Genomic DNA, 17436 nt, shown 5'->3' on the forward strand with positions numbered 1-17436 from the left:
ACAGAGAGCAAAGGCAGCAGATCTCTAGTAGAAGAGGATTGAAAGGGGTCTGGATGGTGGCACCCAGCTGGGCACAGCCAACTATAAAAGCACAATGCATTGTCAAAAAAAACACATGAGGAAAATTGAACTTTTGCCATTTACTGTAGCACCAACCTAAAGATTTTCCCCATTTGGAGGTTCTTGTGATCCCAGTTTTCAGCTTCTACCGCCTTTATTCCTTCACCTGTTATTCCCAGTTACTAGTCTTAGTCAACAAGCACTTAGGAAGTAACTACTACATCACTCAATAAAGATTTATAAAGAACCTACTGGTTCCAAGAGATCTGTTAGATACTGGACAGACTAAGACAAAAGGGAAAACACCCTCGATCCTCAAGGAGCTTAAGTCTAGCTAGAGGAGACCCTGTGCATTCATCATATACAGAATGAATATGGGGACTCTCCTGGGCTGGCTTCTTTCAGTTAGTTTGATGCTTGGTTAGGTAATCCGTTGTTGCTGGTACTTCAGGTGAATGGGAAAGAGAAGATGCCAGATTTTCCCTTTATATATATATATATATATACATATATACATATACACATATGTATGTGAGTATATGTATGTATGTATATGTGTATATGTATGTGTGTATATATGTATGTATATATACATACATACACATATATATACACATACATATATACGTATATATACACATACATATGTATGTATATATATACACATACATATATATATATATATATATCACAACATCACAAGATTGTTCTATAGTCCTGTTCCTCTCAAGGTTGTTGCTCAGTCACTTACCTAAATGGTGACCAGGGATCTAGGAGAGCACCATCATATAGCAAACATAAAAGACCAGTGGGAAGCGATACCAAGAAAAGACAACAAGCTCCATCTCAATCCCAGACTCCTCCATGCCTGGCAGAATCTGCACGGTGGCAAGATTGGTGGTGAGCAAAAGAGACAACCCTAGAGATTACATGGCCAGTAGAGATTGCACATGAGACAAGAGTAGTAAGAAACCCATACAACAGAAGCATGTTATCAACATAACAAGAAGATACTATTCTCCTTGGAGTACTGGAGGACTTGCCCCTCTCCTTATGTGCCCTGGCTTCACATATTCCATTCGTATGTGTTTTTCCCTGCATGTTGCCTTGACAGGTCTCATTTGCGATGTGTACATTTGTGGGAAATTATGTCCGAGACATGTGGGGAAAATGTGTTATTGTGATTTTTCTTGCTAGGATATATTAAATTCTTTCACTTCGCACTTGTGTTCTCTGATTGACTAGTAAAAGTAAGTGTATAAGCAGGAATTTTCAAGCTATGTTTTCGAGTGAATGTAACCTCATCAAGTATCTTGAATGTTAGGTTGGTTCATCCAGGAGATGCCTGTGTGAATGTGTGTGTTGGCAGCAGGTGGGGGGGGGCATGGTAACTTGACTCCAAGGTGTTAATGGGGATTTCAAGATGGTGTATGTCACAAATTCATATCTATTCCATAAATTAGTCCAATAGGCTCAGAAATCTGACTTTTACTTTGGATCAATCCAGGATAAATTCTAGAATTTGGAACAGTTTCTGGCATGCGGTGGGTGCTTAATAAATATTGGTTGACTTGTAGAAAGAGAGAGTTTTTGAGTGGTACTCAAATGGTGTTTGTTGCTTTCAGATTTTGGAACATAACGGTTCTTCCTTAGCTGGTAGAAGGATCCAGACAACTACATCAGGATCCCTTCAAAGGCTGGAGGCAGGAAATGGAAAATTCTCAACAGAGATTGTTAATACAGTTTTTTCAATAGTCCTTCTGAATCTTCTTCCTTTCTGTGTGAAGCTTTGGCAGGACTGGTTAAATTGGACACAACTTAGATTCTAAATAAATGAGAATGCTAGTGAGTTGTATGAGAAACAGTGAGGTATAATGGATAGATAGCTGGCCTAAGACTCAGAATAACCTTTGCCTCTGACACAGATAGACTATGTGAGTTGAGACAAATCATTTAAACTTTCCAGACTCCAGACAATTCTCTAAGACCACAAGATACAGAGCAGTCATCAATTTTCATTGCTAGTGGAGTTTCTTTACCTCCACTGAGGAAATCACTCTTCTGAACAAAACAACAACAAGAAGATCATGAAAAATCTGTGAATTCATTGATGTGGTGGAATTCTAGTATGGGAATTTCCTCCATCAAAGCCGATCACAACCCACACGTGATTCAATTGTTGCATCCTTGGGTGTTGTCCGAGTCACTGAGAAGTGAAATAGCTCACTTGGGATCACACTGCTGATGATGGCAGAGGCAGGATTTAAATCCATTTTTAACACTAGCCACTTTATGATGTTGGCCTTGCTTGGAGTCTTCTGGATCCATAGTGGACAAACCATGAAGTTATGGCCATTGACTGAGACATAGGCTGACAAACGCAACTATGGTGTGCCAGTCCTTGTTAAAATCTTGTTAAAACCTATTGATTTTTCTCTTAAAGCCTAGGGAAAGCTATTTGAGAGCAATCTCCTGCTTATTTACAAATGTTCTTTATTTCCTCCTTGCAGTCTGTTCTATTCCTACCACACACTGCGTTAAAATGAGCTTTGTACCCATAATCCATGAATGATGATGCCCAGAAAGGCCTGGGATCATTTGTAGATAATGGGGTTGGTGAGAGGTTCAGGGCTGTGCAGGCTTGGTCATTAATGCTTAAGTCATCAGAGTAACTCTTGATTCACTTAACTCGGGGGCATTTAGAATAGCACAGCCTTGTTAGTAATACTTATGCCCAAGGAGAGAAGGGTTAGCATTCCCTATGACCAGTTGACCCAGGGCCATTGCTTTGAAACACAACCCAAAAGTAGGAATTTGCCTTTATAAAATTCAGTTATTTAAATTGTGCCAAACAGTTACACAGTTTTAAATGGTTGATTTTGAAGGTCAAGTGCAGCATAGTAATGAGAAATGACATTCATAGACCAGTTTGAAGAAGGCCCTGATTTCCCTTCTTGGTGTAAACTCTATCTACTCCAAGCTCTAGTTTCCACCTGGGGCCATCAGTTAGGTCTGTGAGAACAAAAGCACCATGCTAAAGGTAGCCACATTGGCAGGGATCATTGAAATGGGTTTCAAAATTTTTTCCACTTGCAATTTCATAAAAGAAATTTCTCAAAACAGATTTGGAACAGTGAAAAGTACAGGCAATGGGGAAAAAAGAGTGTCTAGGTTGTGGCATAGTGGAAAGAGTGATAGCTTTGGAGACAAATACCTGGGTTTTAGTCTTGTCTCTGCCATTAGTACCTGTATAACCCTGGGCAGATTATTTAATCCCTCCAAATTTTAGTTTCTTCATCTGTAAAATGAGTAGACTGGTTCAAAATAGACACATGTTTAAAGCAGCTCTTTTTGTGATGGCAAACAACTGGAAATTAAGGGAGTGTGCATCAGTTGGAGAATGATTGAACAAGTGATGGTGTGCTAATACAAGAATTAGAAATTATTATAGGGACAGTTTCAGAGAAATTTGGGAATTAATGAAAAGTCGAGGGAGTACAACTAGGAGAGAAGTTAATACAGTAACAACATTATGAAGAAAAAGGCTTAAGAACAAGCAATGACCAGCCATGATCCAGAGGATCAATGATAAAATATGCTCTCTCCTTCCCCCCTTAAGACAGAGAGGTTACAGGACTCAAGATGCAAAATGAGACATATTAATTTTTGGCCATGGCCAATGAGGGAATTTGTTTTGCTTGATTATGTATATTTATTCCAAGAACCAAATGTCAAATTGCTTGTCTTCTCAATGAGAAGGAGGGAGAGAATCTGGAATTAAAGTTTTAAAAACTGGAAGTTAAAAGTTGTTTTTACTTGTAATTAGAGAAATAAATAAATAAATAATTTGAAATTGATAAAGAGTTTTACTTTTTTTTCTTCCAATAAAGGATAGATAAGAGGGAGAAAAATAGATGTTTCTGTTAATCAAAAAAATAAAATTGTTAAACAAGTGAAATAAGGACTAGAAGGCCTCTTAAGATCCTTTCCAACTCTAGAGCTGCAATTTTATGTTCTATTAATATTCCTGACTTGTAGAGACAATATTAATGTATATTAGTAAAAGGAATTTTCTCAGTGATAGCTTCCTGTGCAATAAAATACCAGGTCTAGTCCCTATGCTTGTCTCAAAGTCCTGTATTAAACATTGGGGATATAATTAGAAAGAGAAGGCAGACATTCTCTGCTTTCAAAGAGCTCATATTTTAATAAAGAGAGTCTCTCTCCCTCTCTCTTTGTCTTTCTGACTCTCTCTCTCTCTCTCTTTTTCTCTCTTCATCCCTCTCTCTCTCTCTGATTTTTTTCTCCCTTTTTCTTTTCCTTTTTGGTTTCTCTGGGTCCCCCCTCCTTTCTCTGTCTCTCTGCACATACACATGAAATATATATGTATATGTGTGCATATATGTATTCTCTGTGTGTATGAATTTATATGAAGTTTCAGGTGAAAAAATTCCATCTCTAAATTTAAAATGATATGGTAACATCATTTCAGTGTAAATAGCCACAGGTAAGAGAAGGTCATTTTCCATAAATAGATATAACTCAAAAATTCAGTCAAGAGGATTAAAAAAAAGGAAGTGAGTAGAAGAAAAGATGAAAGAGAAAAAATAGCAAAGAAAGAAAAGGAACCTGGAATTCAGGAATTACTTAATTCAAGTAAGGCTTCAGACAACTTATTGCTGTGTAATCTACATAACCTCTGTCTGCCTCAGTTTCTTGAACTGTAAAATTAGGATGATAAGTACACCTACTTTCCAAGGTTGTTTAAACTTTGTAAATCTTAAGGAAGAAGAAGAAGATAATGATGGTGGTGAAGAAGAAAAAGAAGAGAGAGGGGAAGAGGAAGAGGAGGAGGAGGAGAAGGAGGAGGAGAAGAAGAAGAAGAAAAAGGAAGGAAGAAAGGAAGGAAGGAAAGAAGGAAGGAAGGAAGGAAAGAAGGAATATCATTATCTGAGGTAGCTAGATGCTATAGTGGATAAAGTGCTACACTTGACACCTGAGTTCAAATTTAGATTCAGATAACTACTATGATTTTGGGCAAATCCCTTGACTTCTACTTGCCTCAATTTCCTTATCTGTAAAATGGGCATAATAATAACATCTACCTCCCAAGGTTATTGTGATGATCAAATGTGATCATGATTATATTGTGTTTAGCACAGTTATCTAGCACATAGAAGGCAATAAACAAAAGTTTATTGTTATTATAGTTATTAATTATTATTATATGACCTGATGAGAGCAAGGAACATATCTCTGGCTGATCAGTCAGAAAAAGCACTCTCAGAGGTATTACTTGGAAATACTCTAGCCATTGGGTGACAACCAAGCCTTGCAGTAGGACATAGGAGACTTTAGAGCAAGGGTTCTCAAACTATGGTCCGTGGGCCATATGCAGCCCGCTGAGATGTTTCTGTAGCCCGCTGGGTTATGGCAAATGGACTGAGGGGCAGAGACAGAGTGCGAGGTTTTCTTTTTACTATAGTCCAGCCTCCAACAGTCTGGCCCCCTATTTAAAAAGTTTGAGGACCACTGCTTTAGAGTCTGATATGAGAAAGGACAAAGGAAAAATGTGAATGACCTTGACATTCAGTCCAAGCAGGCAGGAGTACCTGGACCACGAAAGTCTATTCTCCATGAAAATGGCTATAGCTAAACCAGATGACTGATGCACCAATGCTGACATCATCTTATGAGTGTATTCGAGGATGTAGCTGATTAAAATTTGTTCTACCTTGGCTCCCCATGCCCCTTGAGCAAAACTCCTGCTGGGTACTAGAGATGCACAAATGAAAAACAAGACATCCTTATTTTCAGTCTTTCTATAGTTTAAAGGGGGATAAGTTTCATACTTGAATAAGTAAGGCCGAGTGGAGAACAGATTACTCAGGGGAGCTCTGGGGTAGAAAGGGCACATTTTATTGCCGATGTTCAGTAAGACATTTGAAGAGGCAGAGATAATTTCCATTTGGGAAGGTGTGGGAAGGTTTCATGGGAAAGGAAGCATCTAGGTTGCCTTGAAGGAAGAAGGGAAAGGGAAAGGAATAATTATCTCCTATATTCCAGATACTGTGCTAAGCACTTTACTAATCTTATCTCATTTGACTCTTTCTCTTATCTATAATTTTAGATAATTAGAATCCCCATTTTATAGTTGATGAAATTGAGGCAGACTAAATAATTTGCTCAAGTTCTCATAATAGTAAATGATTGAGGCTGGATTTGAACTCAGGTCTTTTTGTCTCCATGTCCAGTGTTTTGTCCACTGCACTACCTGCTCCCTCCAGAAAGCAGAGGATTTCAGTAAGAAGAAAGTAGGGAGTGAATATGTTCCAATCATGCATCTTTGCATGCAAGCACATAAGTTAGAAAAATAGGAATGAAACCGAAGAATTGTCAGTAGTCAATTTTGGCCAGGAAGTGGAAACTTGAAAAGGATGCATAGTAAAATAAGTCCAGAAAGGTCACTTAGAGTCAGACTGTAGAAAGCATCGAATATCAGACTAAGAAGTTTGTGTTTTGATCATATAGAACATGGGAAACTTTAAATGATAAGACAACAATTTGGATATTTGTATTTGAATCTTACTTTAGAAATGTTGCAGGTGGATTAGAGAGGAGACATTTGTTAGGGATCCCAATAAGAAGGGAATCATGATGGTCTAGCCAAGAGCTAGTGAGAAACTGGATCTGGCTGATGCCTATGTGGATGGCTCAGTTTACATGTCTCAACTGCTAGTCTCTTTGGATGCAAGGCAAACTTAGGTTAGCTTGATTTCTGTCTTGTATATGTCTTTATATGTATAAGTTGACTTCTCCAAGAGGCCTTATATTCCTATTGCTGATCACAATGCAAAATAGTAGTCAATTAATAAATGGTTGTTGTGTAATGGGGGACTGCTGGAATCCTCATGTGAAGGAGGCTGGGAAATCGGCTTCCAGAAAGGCATCGTAATTTTTAGTTGAAGTTCCTGGCTCTTGGATTTGAACATTTGCAAACATTCTGTAATTGATCCCAGGCTGCTAATTACTCTTCATAAGAACACACCCACTCAGGAATGGGGACCACCCTTACTTTGGCCAGTTACTAACTTTTCAAGGAACTCCAGCTCTGGCTAGGCCAGCCCATTCACAATCCATCTCTTCCATCACTTTCTCCCTAGCTTTGGCAACACTTCAGAGGTCTTATTGTATGTGGACTTCCACAGATGTGAAAAAAAATGGCTGAGACAGAATGGTTGGGATTGAAAATTTATGGGAGGTGAGACTTGAAGGAAAGGAAAAGATCATAGGAGCATAGATTCAAAACTGGAAGGGACTTTTAAGGCTATTTAGTCCAAATTTATAGCTCAGAGGTGGTGACTCAGTCATCATCACACAACTAACTAGTAGATATTACAAACAAGATTTTAACCTTGGTCTTCCCACCTGTACCCTATCATCTTGGTGACATCACCTCTAAGATATCAGGAAAGTCTCAATTCAGGGTGATTGGGAGGATGGTGATTCTATCAGCAGAAATCAGCAAACAGAGAAGAGGTACAGTACTTTTGAAATGAAATTATGAGCACTGGACACATTGAGTTGGAGGTAGGGAAAGGAGAGGCATATGGTTGGAAATATTTGGCAGGTAAATGTAAATTTCAAACTGGAACTTTCTTGTGAAGGATTATATATTTAATTTGGGGAGTCATTTACTAAGAGAAGGTCATTGAAAGATTATCTAGAAAGTAGAAGATCTAGGACAGAGTCTTGGAGAACATCTTCCTTTCTTAGGGTATGTGAAAAGGAATTAAAGGATTCTGAAAGAGAACGCAGTAGTACCCCAGCAAGGGAGAAGAGACTATCAAGAAGAAGAAACAGATGGCTACTAAAGTCAAATGGTATAGAGAAATCCAGGAGGAGAGACCAATAGAGGTTGCATCTCAATGGTTGCCCCATATTGGGTATATTATGATTCTATAAAGAAAGACTTAAAATATCACTGATATTCTTTTTTTAAAATAGTTTTTATTTGCCAGATATATGCATGGGTAATTTTACAACATTGACAATTGCCAAATTTTTTGTTCTAATTTTTCCCTCTTTCCCCCTCCCCAATCCATGTTAAATATGTTAAAGTATAAATTAAATGTAATATATGTATACATGTCCAAACAGTTATTTTGCTGCACAAAAAGAATCGAACTTTGAAATAGTGTACAATTAGTCTGTGAAGGAAATAAAAAATGCAGGCAGACAAAAATAGAGGGATTGGGAATTCCATGTAGTGGTTCATAGTCATCTCCCAGAGTTCTTTCACTGGGTGTAGCTGCTTCAGTTCATTACTGCTCTATTGGAACTGATTTGGTTCATCTCATTGTTGAAGAGAGCCACGTCCATCAGAATTGATCCTCATATAGTATTGTTGTTGAAGTATATAATGATCTCTTGTTCCTGCGCATTTCATTCAGCATCAGTTCATTTAAGTCTCTCCAAGCCTCTCTGAAATCATCCTGTTGGTCATTTCTTACAGAACAATAATATTCCATAATATTCATATACACAGTTTATCCAGCCATTCTCCAATTGATGAGCATCCACTTAATTTCCAGTTTCTGTCCACTACAAAGAGGGCTACCACAAACATTCTTGCACATACAGATCCCTTTCCCTTCTTTAAGATCTATTTGGGATATAAGCCCAGTAGTAACACTGCTGGATCAAAGAGTATGGACAGTTTGATAATTTTTGAGCATAGTTCCAAATTGCTCTCCAGAATAGCTGGATGTATTCATAATTCCACCAACAATGTATCAGTGTCCCTGTTTTCCCCCATTCCTTCCAACATTCGTCATTATCTTTCCCTGTCATTCTAGCCAATCTGACAGATGTGTAGTATCACTGATTCTTAACGACTTCCAGCTAAAAAGGACATCAAAGACTATCTGGTCCAACTTCTTCATTTTATGGATGAAGAAATTGCTTCCAGAGAGATTGCCTAAGGTCACATATTTCATAGGAAAGTAGAGACTTCCACCCAAGCTGTGTGCCTCCCATTCTAGACTTAATTTTTGGTGCAATCAATAACGTCTTGGAGGCAGGAAGACATGAGTTCAGATCCCACCTCAGATACTAAGTAGCTGATATGTCACAATATCTCTGAGCCTCAGTTTCCTTTACATGAGACACTTGGTTGGACTTGTGGCCTCTAAACTCTCTGGCTCCAAATCTGTGACCCTGTGTTCCACATTCAGGTTTCTGGCCATTATAAGGAATTGTGACATAACCTTGTTGAAAATTTTCTCTTGAACAATCATAAAGGACTAGAATACTACTCCCACTGATTCCAATTGGATCATGAAAAATGATTCTTGAGCTTTGTTCGTCTTTTATACAGAGTCCCCACATTAGCTTGAAAGTTGTCTGGCGAATGGTAAGTTTTTCAAAAGACAAATCCTCTTCCAAATTGAGAAGCACCTCTTGTACATTCAAAAGGCTGAAGATTTGATGATAATGACAGCATGAAAACATCATTACAAATTGCTGTTAACCTCCCCCCCCCCATGTCTCTATCAATAAGGACATGCTGGGAAAAGAGAACTTAGAGCTAGGGAGGAGGTCCTGGATATGGAGGGCAGGTTTCTTCTTTATATTGTGTTTAGTAGTTCAAATCCATATACAGACTGGTTCATGTTTATTTCTTCTCCCTCCAGGGGATGGCCAGGTGGATTTTGATGAATTCATGACAATCCTGGGCCCCAAGCTGGTGTCTTCGGAAGGTCGAGATGGTTTTCTTGGGAACACGATAGATAGTATATTCTGGCAGGTAAGACATGTTTTCCCCTGAGAGATTGTTTGAGCATAAATATGAATGTTGACCTGAGATGCTGCCTCCCTAGTACTAAGACAATTGTGTGACTGGTGGAGTGCATGTGGTGGCTTTTATACTGGTGCCTTTGAATGAATCAACTTTCTGAATATTTAAGGTTTTGGCAAAACATTTCTGTATTTTCCTCTTAATTTGAACAATAGTGAGCCTTGTCACTCATTCAGACAGCTAACAAAAATATATTAATCAAGTATTGTGCTAAACACTGGGTTTCAAAGAAAGGCCTTGAGGTGGATTTAGGACTTCTCTCTCTGGAGTCACATCCATCCATCTCAATCATGGGAATTTAAGAAAAAAGCCAAGATGAGTGTGTCTAATGAAAGGCTTTGTCTTTGATGTTGGCAGCCAAGGAACCTTGATGGGAGAGGCTGGGCTAATGATAGCAGCCAAGAAGTCTTGGGGGGAGGGATTGGGCTGATGATGGCAGCCAAGATGCTTTGGTGGGAGGGGCTGGGTTTGAGATATGACTCTGACACTTAATATCTGTCTTACTATAATCAAGTCATGAAACATCTTTTACTGCTTCCTCATGAATGAAATGAACATAATATCTGTTATTACCTTGTTCATAAGAAAGTGCTTTTTACTTGTCTGTCCTGGTATCAGCCACATCTGGGTGGGGTCTATTATTAACTTGCCCTTAATAAATTATTAAGGTGTCCTCTGTGAATTTACATGATTGCTTTGTGAATTCCTGTTCATTTTCATATTTTTGACAACCTCTTGGGGTTCATGAGTTTTACATGTTTGCTAATGGCTCTGTTTTATTATTCGTGGATACCAATCCTGTAGACTTTGGTCAATGTGTGTTTTCCTTCTATTTTCTGCATTATTTTGTGGTCTAGATCTCTTCTGAGTCTTTGGCTTTTGTGACAATGATAATAGATATGTATCAATAATGACCCCTTTTCAGAAATGGTGTCTGGTGTTTTTTAAGGTTCTTTAAAAATATCTCTCTTATATTAAACATTGACACAAATTGACTGTGTGACCCCTGGCAAATCACAGCTTCTCACTGTTCTGGACATCACTGTATGACTGTAAACCTAAAGTGCCAACCACCATTAGGAGATGGAATCACTTCTACCAAATAAATTATAAGTGCAGATTAATACTAATCCTTAAACCATAACTGTTAGAGCATTGGGCTTTAGATCAATGAGACTTGGTTTCAAATCCTGTCTCTACCATTTACTGACAAGATCCTGAATCTCTTCATGCTTCAGGGATCAACCTATTATTTATTAACCAAGCCTTAGGCTAATAGATTTAGAGCTACATGAGAACGTTGAGGCTATCTTCTAATAGAATAGGAGCTCCTCAGTAATGAATTGAACCAGCTACACTCAGTGAAAGAACTCTGGGAGATGACTATGAACCACTACATAGAATTCCCAATCCCTCTATTTTTGTCCGCCTGCATTTTTGAAACCCTTCACAGGCTAATGGTACACTATTTCAAAGTCTGATTCTTTTTTTACAGCAAAATAACTGTTTGGACATGTATACATATATTGTATTTAATTTATACTTTGACATATTTAACATGTATTGGTCAGTCTGCCATGTGGGGGAGGAAGCAGGGGAAGGAGGGGAAAAATTGGAGCAAAAGGTTTGGCAATTGTCAATGCTGAAAAATTACCCATGCATATATCTGATAAATAAAAAGTATAATTAAAAAAAAAAAGAAGAGGAGCTCCTTAGATAAATGGGCCATTTGTTTCATTTTTTCTCTGTATTCTCAGCACCTAGCTCAGTACATAGCAGAGAGTAGGTGTTTAATAAATTATTATTGGTTGATTTTAAATCTAGTCCCAGCCCCTCAAATGATAGGTAGATTGAGTTAAAGGGTAGAGGAATCCCCCAAAATGGGAGTTTGTTAAGTTGACAAAATTACTGATCCTTTTTATATTCATATAAGCCAAAAGAGATTAACTAGAATTAGATTGATTCAGTCTGGTGCTAACTCTGCTCTGTACTCACTAAACTAAATGTACATAAACTAAACATCTACAATGTACAAAACACTGTGGGAAATTAAAAAAAAAAACATACTATTTAGTTAGCACTTATTATGGGCCAGATGCTCTGGTAATCACTGAAGATAAAAGGAAAAAATATTCCTGCCTTTAAAGATCTGCTCTAGAAAGGGAGGCAGCATGCATATATATGTCCATATATTGCAGAATATATACAAAATGAATGCGATTTCATTTGGAGGAGAAAGTTGGGAGAAGCAAGGAAGGTTTCACATGGAAGGGAGAGCATGAGCTAAGTACTGAAGAAAATCAAGTAGACTAAGAAAAAAAGCCAGTGTAAAAATATGGAGATGAAAGATGGAGCATTCTACACATTATGTGTGTGGGACAGAATAAAGATTGAATCATGGATTATGAGGAGGGGGGGTTGATGTGTAAGGAGCTGGAAAGGTAAGAAAGGATTAGGTTGTGAGGAGCTTCAAATATCAAACTCAGAAATTTATCTTTCATCTCAGAGGAAATAGGGAGCCACTGAAGTTTGTTGTGTAGGGGCATGTTGTGACATGATCAGACATGTATTTTAGAAAGATAACTTTATTAGCTATGTGGATGATGCATTGATGTGAGGGGAAGGGTAATTAAGAGTTCACTATGTGCTAAAGTATTTTGATTTTCATCACAACTATGAGTAGTTGCTATTATTATTCCCCTAGTGGAATTTAAAGGTTAAGTGGATTGCCTAGGATAAATGTCTGAGGCTGAATTTGAATTCAAATCTTATTGAATCCAGACTCCATTGCTTTACTTAGCTACCTGAGAGATCATAAAGGATTAACATTAAGAATAAGTTCATTAGATTTGGCAAAATATTACTGATAACTTTGGATAAAGGAGTTTTAGTTGAATGAGAGGAATGGAGATATTGAGTGTAAATGGCCTTTTCTAAGAGTTTGACTAAGAAAAAGAAGAGAGCTATAGGACTAAAACTAGTAGGATTGGTAAGATGTAGTCAAGGATTTTTGAGGAAGGAAAAATATAGTATGAAGGTAGCAGAGCAGAGAACACTAGATAGGGAAAGACTGAAAGTAAGAGAGAAAGAATTAGGGATGATAGTGAGGGCAGCAGGATTTGTTCTTTCTGAGGTGAAGGACTATTTCTTCCACAGAAATTGGAGCAAAAAAGAGAAAATAATGGAGAAGATATCAAGATACTGAGAGGCAAAGAGGAAGGAAGAAGAAATTGTGCAGGTTAAGGAAATCTGTGCTTGATTTTGGTAAAGTATGAGGTAAAGTCTTCAGTGAGTAGTGTAAGGGAGAAACCATTCTGTGAGAAACTTGATGAGAGACCAGAAGGTTTGGAACAGTCATTATAATAGGTGGCATAGAAAATTAATTAGGACTGAGAAGCTAGGTGGAGCAGTGGATAGAGTACCAACCCTGAAATAAAGAGGACCTGTTCTTAGACACTTAACACTTCCTAGCTGTGTGACCCTGGGCAAGTCACTTAACCCCAATTGCCTCAGCAAAAAAAATAATAATAATTAGGAGTAGTAGAAGGATTGTCATACTGCACTGACATTGGATAATCGAAATTTGTTAGCCTACTTGTGACTTCCTTGAGTTCTGTTAAGCAGCTTGTGAATAGAAATAAAGATGGTATATGCAGGAGTAATATTATAACATTGGGTTTTGACAAGAGAAACATGGAGGAAGTGAAGAATGTAGTCAGGCTAAACTATAGGAATGGTGACCTGGAAAAATTACTAAGTGATAGATTGGAGGTCATGTTGAGGTTTAGAATAGGTTTAGAAGAAGTAAGGTATTGGGTGAGACAAAGTGATAGATTAAAATAAGATAGAGGAATGTTGCATTTGATCATAATTGATCATCGATATGTTGAAGATAAAAATTGGGACAGCAATGGGTGATGGCAAGATCAAGGTTATTATCATATCTGAGAGTAGTTGAGATGGAGTAGAGGATTGTGAGAATTGAGTTAGTTGAAGAAGTGGGTTGTTGAAGTGGATTATGAAGGGAGAAGGTAGAGTGAAGAGGAAAACAATTCAGCACTGAAGTCATTGAAAAAAGTGGAAAAGTGTCCTGGGAGTTGATAGATAACAGTCTCCAAGATCTGGATTGGATGGCAAATTTGGATAGAATGAACCTCAAAGGAGGAGAAAATGTGGATGAGATGGGTAGAAAGGGAATCTTCAAGTGGATAATGAAGTACAAGAAGCACTGAGGGCAAGGGAAAGAGAATAGCCCATTGTGGCCAAGGTCTAGAATGACCTAGACTTGAATCAGTTGAGGTTTTCCTTAGCTTAACTGCCCATCTGTACTTTAAATGTTGCCCACCAATAAGGTAAGTCTTTCACTGCTTAGTTGCCTTTATTATAATGTTGCTAATGGTATTTCCCTTGGCTAGTGCTTCCTTCCAGGCTGTCACTCACCCAACTCTGGGCTGCCACTTAATTGACTAGCAGGGAGAGGGTAGAAACGGTCATTAATTCTCACCAGACAGCCTCCTCCGCCTCTTCTCTCACTGTCTGCCCATAAAGGGACAGAATGAGATATAGCATCTAGTCCTGCCTGGAAAAATGTTAGATTCCGGGGTTTGAATGATTTTTTCTGGGTTTTTCCCCCAAACTGTTTCCAGCGATGACAAAAAGTGGTGATTATAGAGGAGGAGGAACTGCAACATGAGAGGTTTTGCCACTGGGACTTTTCTTGCATGAGACTGGGGGAATGGGATCTTCTGAAGTGCTTAGGAAAGGAGGACCTATAGGGAACGATTGTTAGACTTGTAGACGTTTCATGGTCCTAAAGATGGCATGGTCTTGGAGAAATGGCACAGAATTTAAAATCAGAAGACTTGGGTTCAAATTTGGGCTTTGCTACTTGCTGATTGTGGGACCCTGGGCAGGCCACTTTATATGTAAAATAAGAAATGTGAACTGGATGATTTCAGGTATTCTTTCCAGTTCTAAATCCATGATTCCTTCAATTTCCTCATCTGTAAGAGAAAGACATTGGACTTTTTAAGGATCCCTTTTAGTTCAACCTCCTTATAAAATTAAGTCATAGAATCATGTAATGGCCTGAGTAGGAAAATAATTCTGCAATGGCATGAAGGATCAATTAGAGGGAGAAGAAAGTAGAAACAGTAATAATAATTAATTATAATAATAAATGCACCTAAAATTACAAATATTTTATTTGATCCTTACAATAACTATGGGGAGTAAGTGCTATTATTCCCATTTTACAGATGGGAGAACTGAGATAGAGGTTGTAATATTCTCAACTGCTAATAAATGATGAAAGCAGAAGTTTACCTCATGTCTTCTCAACTATAAATCCAATATGAACCAATATGAACAATACGTTGTATCATATAAAGTGATAAATCAATTGGTCAGTCACTAATCATTTATTAAACTCCATTGAGTTTAATTGATTGAGAAAAAGATCATATAGACCCTGCTCTCAGAGAGCTTACATTCTTCCTGGGGAGACATTATGTGCATGTATGGGGTCTCTCAAAAATCTTGGTGTGTAGAATTATTTAGCTGCTGCCTGGCCCTGATTCCTTAGCTTATATGGACATTCAGTCAATCAATAAGTGTTTATAAAATGCTTATTATGTGTCAGGCACTTATGCTAGGCTCTGAGCATCCAAAGCCAAAAGTAAAATAATTTCTGCTGTCAAGGAATTTATATTTTCTTTTGTTGGGAGTGGAAGTTGAAGGGGATCCATCAATCAAAAAATGTTTAATAAGTGCCTACTGTATACCTGACAATGTGCTAGTATATAAAGACAAAGCAAAAAAAAAATTCCTTGGGCAATTTATATATTGCTTAGAGTGTGGTGGGGGAGGTTCATTAGAACAAAGCTTCTTAAATGATATAATTATATGTAGGACTTATTGAATTATGATTTATAATCAATAAATGTTTGATTGGTTTATCTATTTTTATATACCTATATTTCTGGGTTCATATAAAAATTTATTGGGTGAAAAGGGGTCATGAGTGGAAAAAAAGTTTAAGAAGCCCTGAATTAGTCCTTATAATGTACTTATTGTGTCCTGGACAACTTACTAGGAAAGTGAAGTTTTACCTGCCCTCATGGGGCTTATGGAAGTTCTATTGTATTTGTGTGTGTGCATGTACACGAGTGAGAGAGGATGAGTAGAGACAGCATATCTAATGTAGCATTTAAAAACTACATACAAATAGAAATGCTAAGTGCTTTTGGGAAGTGTCAGCACTAACAGCTAGTTGGACCAGGCTTCTTAGAGAAAGTAGCAATGGAGCTGAGTCTTGGAGCAAGCAAAGCCCATTCACGTTAGGACATCAGGCCCATCAATAGCTACAGGCCCTATTGACAAAGAAATGACAACTTCGGATGCTTAGGGAACTTATGAGAAAATCTGGCCCTATCATGATGTATTGTGATTTTAAAGGAAAGTTTGGATTCACCTGTATAAATAACGCTCCACACACACAAAATTGAAAAGTGAAAGGAAAGAAAAATATTTTAATTAGATAGGGCAAGGTATAGATAATTTAGACTTACATAAAAAGCAAATAACAATAAGAATAGCTAATAATATAACAATCACTATTATAATATATAGAGGAAGAGAATACATCACCAACTCAAGGGAACCCGCAAGATCATCAAACGGCTGGGAGCCCCTTTTTTTTAGCCTTCTCAACTTGAGTTGTGTAAAGATTTTCCCGCGCAAGGTGTCCCTTCACGGGCGAGGCTCTGTCATAGTATGGGATGCTGACTTTTTATATGTCTTTAGACAAAGAAGGCTTTTTGCCAAAAAATTATATAAGGGTTTGACACATATATCTGTGCAGGTGCGGGGTACGGGAGGGCTTCACTAGTTGACTCGTTCCATATCGTCTGCATCTTGACAGTTCTTTAATAATTGTCTATGCTCAGGGAGGGAGCCACTCCTCTCTGGAGCATAAACATCTCTAGGAATGGCTAGTTCCTAGTATCTAGTGTCAAAAATATACAGAGTTCATGGAACGGTCAAGTTCCCATAATTTGGAAGCTCAGGCCTGTTAGATTTGAGTGAGCTTATAATTCTAATATGAAATTTTAAATTTCTTATTCACATGACTTTCTCTCCAAAGATGGAGTGGTCCAGGCTAAGCCCATTCCTCATTGTGTCAGCTCCTGGCTTGATAGGAACCTCTGTTCTCATGTAGTTGAAACTTTTGGCTCCCCTGGCATAGTCTACTAATCCTCCTTTAAGGAGACTGGGTGAATTTGATGTTGATGTCCCATGCTGTTCATCAAAGTCCTGTTTGCCTGTGACAGAGCAGTGGTAAGTGGAGAAATAGTACGAGATTGTGCTGGAAGTTGACATGCAGAACTGCTGAGTTATTTTTTTAATCCACAAAATCATTATTGTTCAGCTATCTCTATCATATCCCTTCAGCCCATCATATATCAAAGAGCACGAGTCTCACAGAACAGCCTATGACCTAAAATACCCAGAAGAGA

At 38.0% G+C, this 17436-nt stretch overlaps 1 protein-coding gene across 2 annotated transcripts in view; it reads left to right on the forward strand.

Moving 5' to 3' along the window:
* CALN1 (calneuron 1) overlaps positions 1 to 17436 on the forward strand; it is a 447751-nt gene that overhangs the window by 265325 nt on the left and 164990 nt on the right. For both annotated transcript variants that reach the window (XM_074263986.1, XM_074263987.1), the window contains one exon: positions 9756 to 9868. In XM_074263986.1, coding sequence (XP_074120087.1) covers positions 9756 to 9868 — 113 coding nt within the window. The remainder of the gene's footprint in view (positions 1 to 9755; positions 9869 to 17436) is intronic.

This window comes from Sminthopsis crassicaudata, chromosome 4 (genome assembly GCF_048593235.1).
Source record: "Sminthopsis crassicaudata isolate SCR6 chromosome 4, ASM4859323v1, whole genome shotgun sequence".
Taxonomy (NCBI): domain Eukaryota; kingdom Metazoa; phylum Chordata; class Mammalia; order Dasyuromorphia; family Dasyuridae; genus Sminthopsis; species Sminthopsis crassicaudata.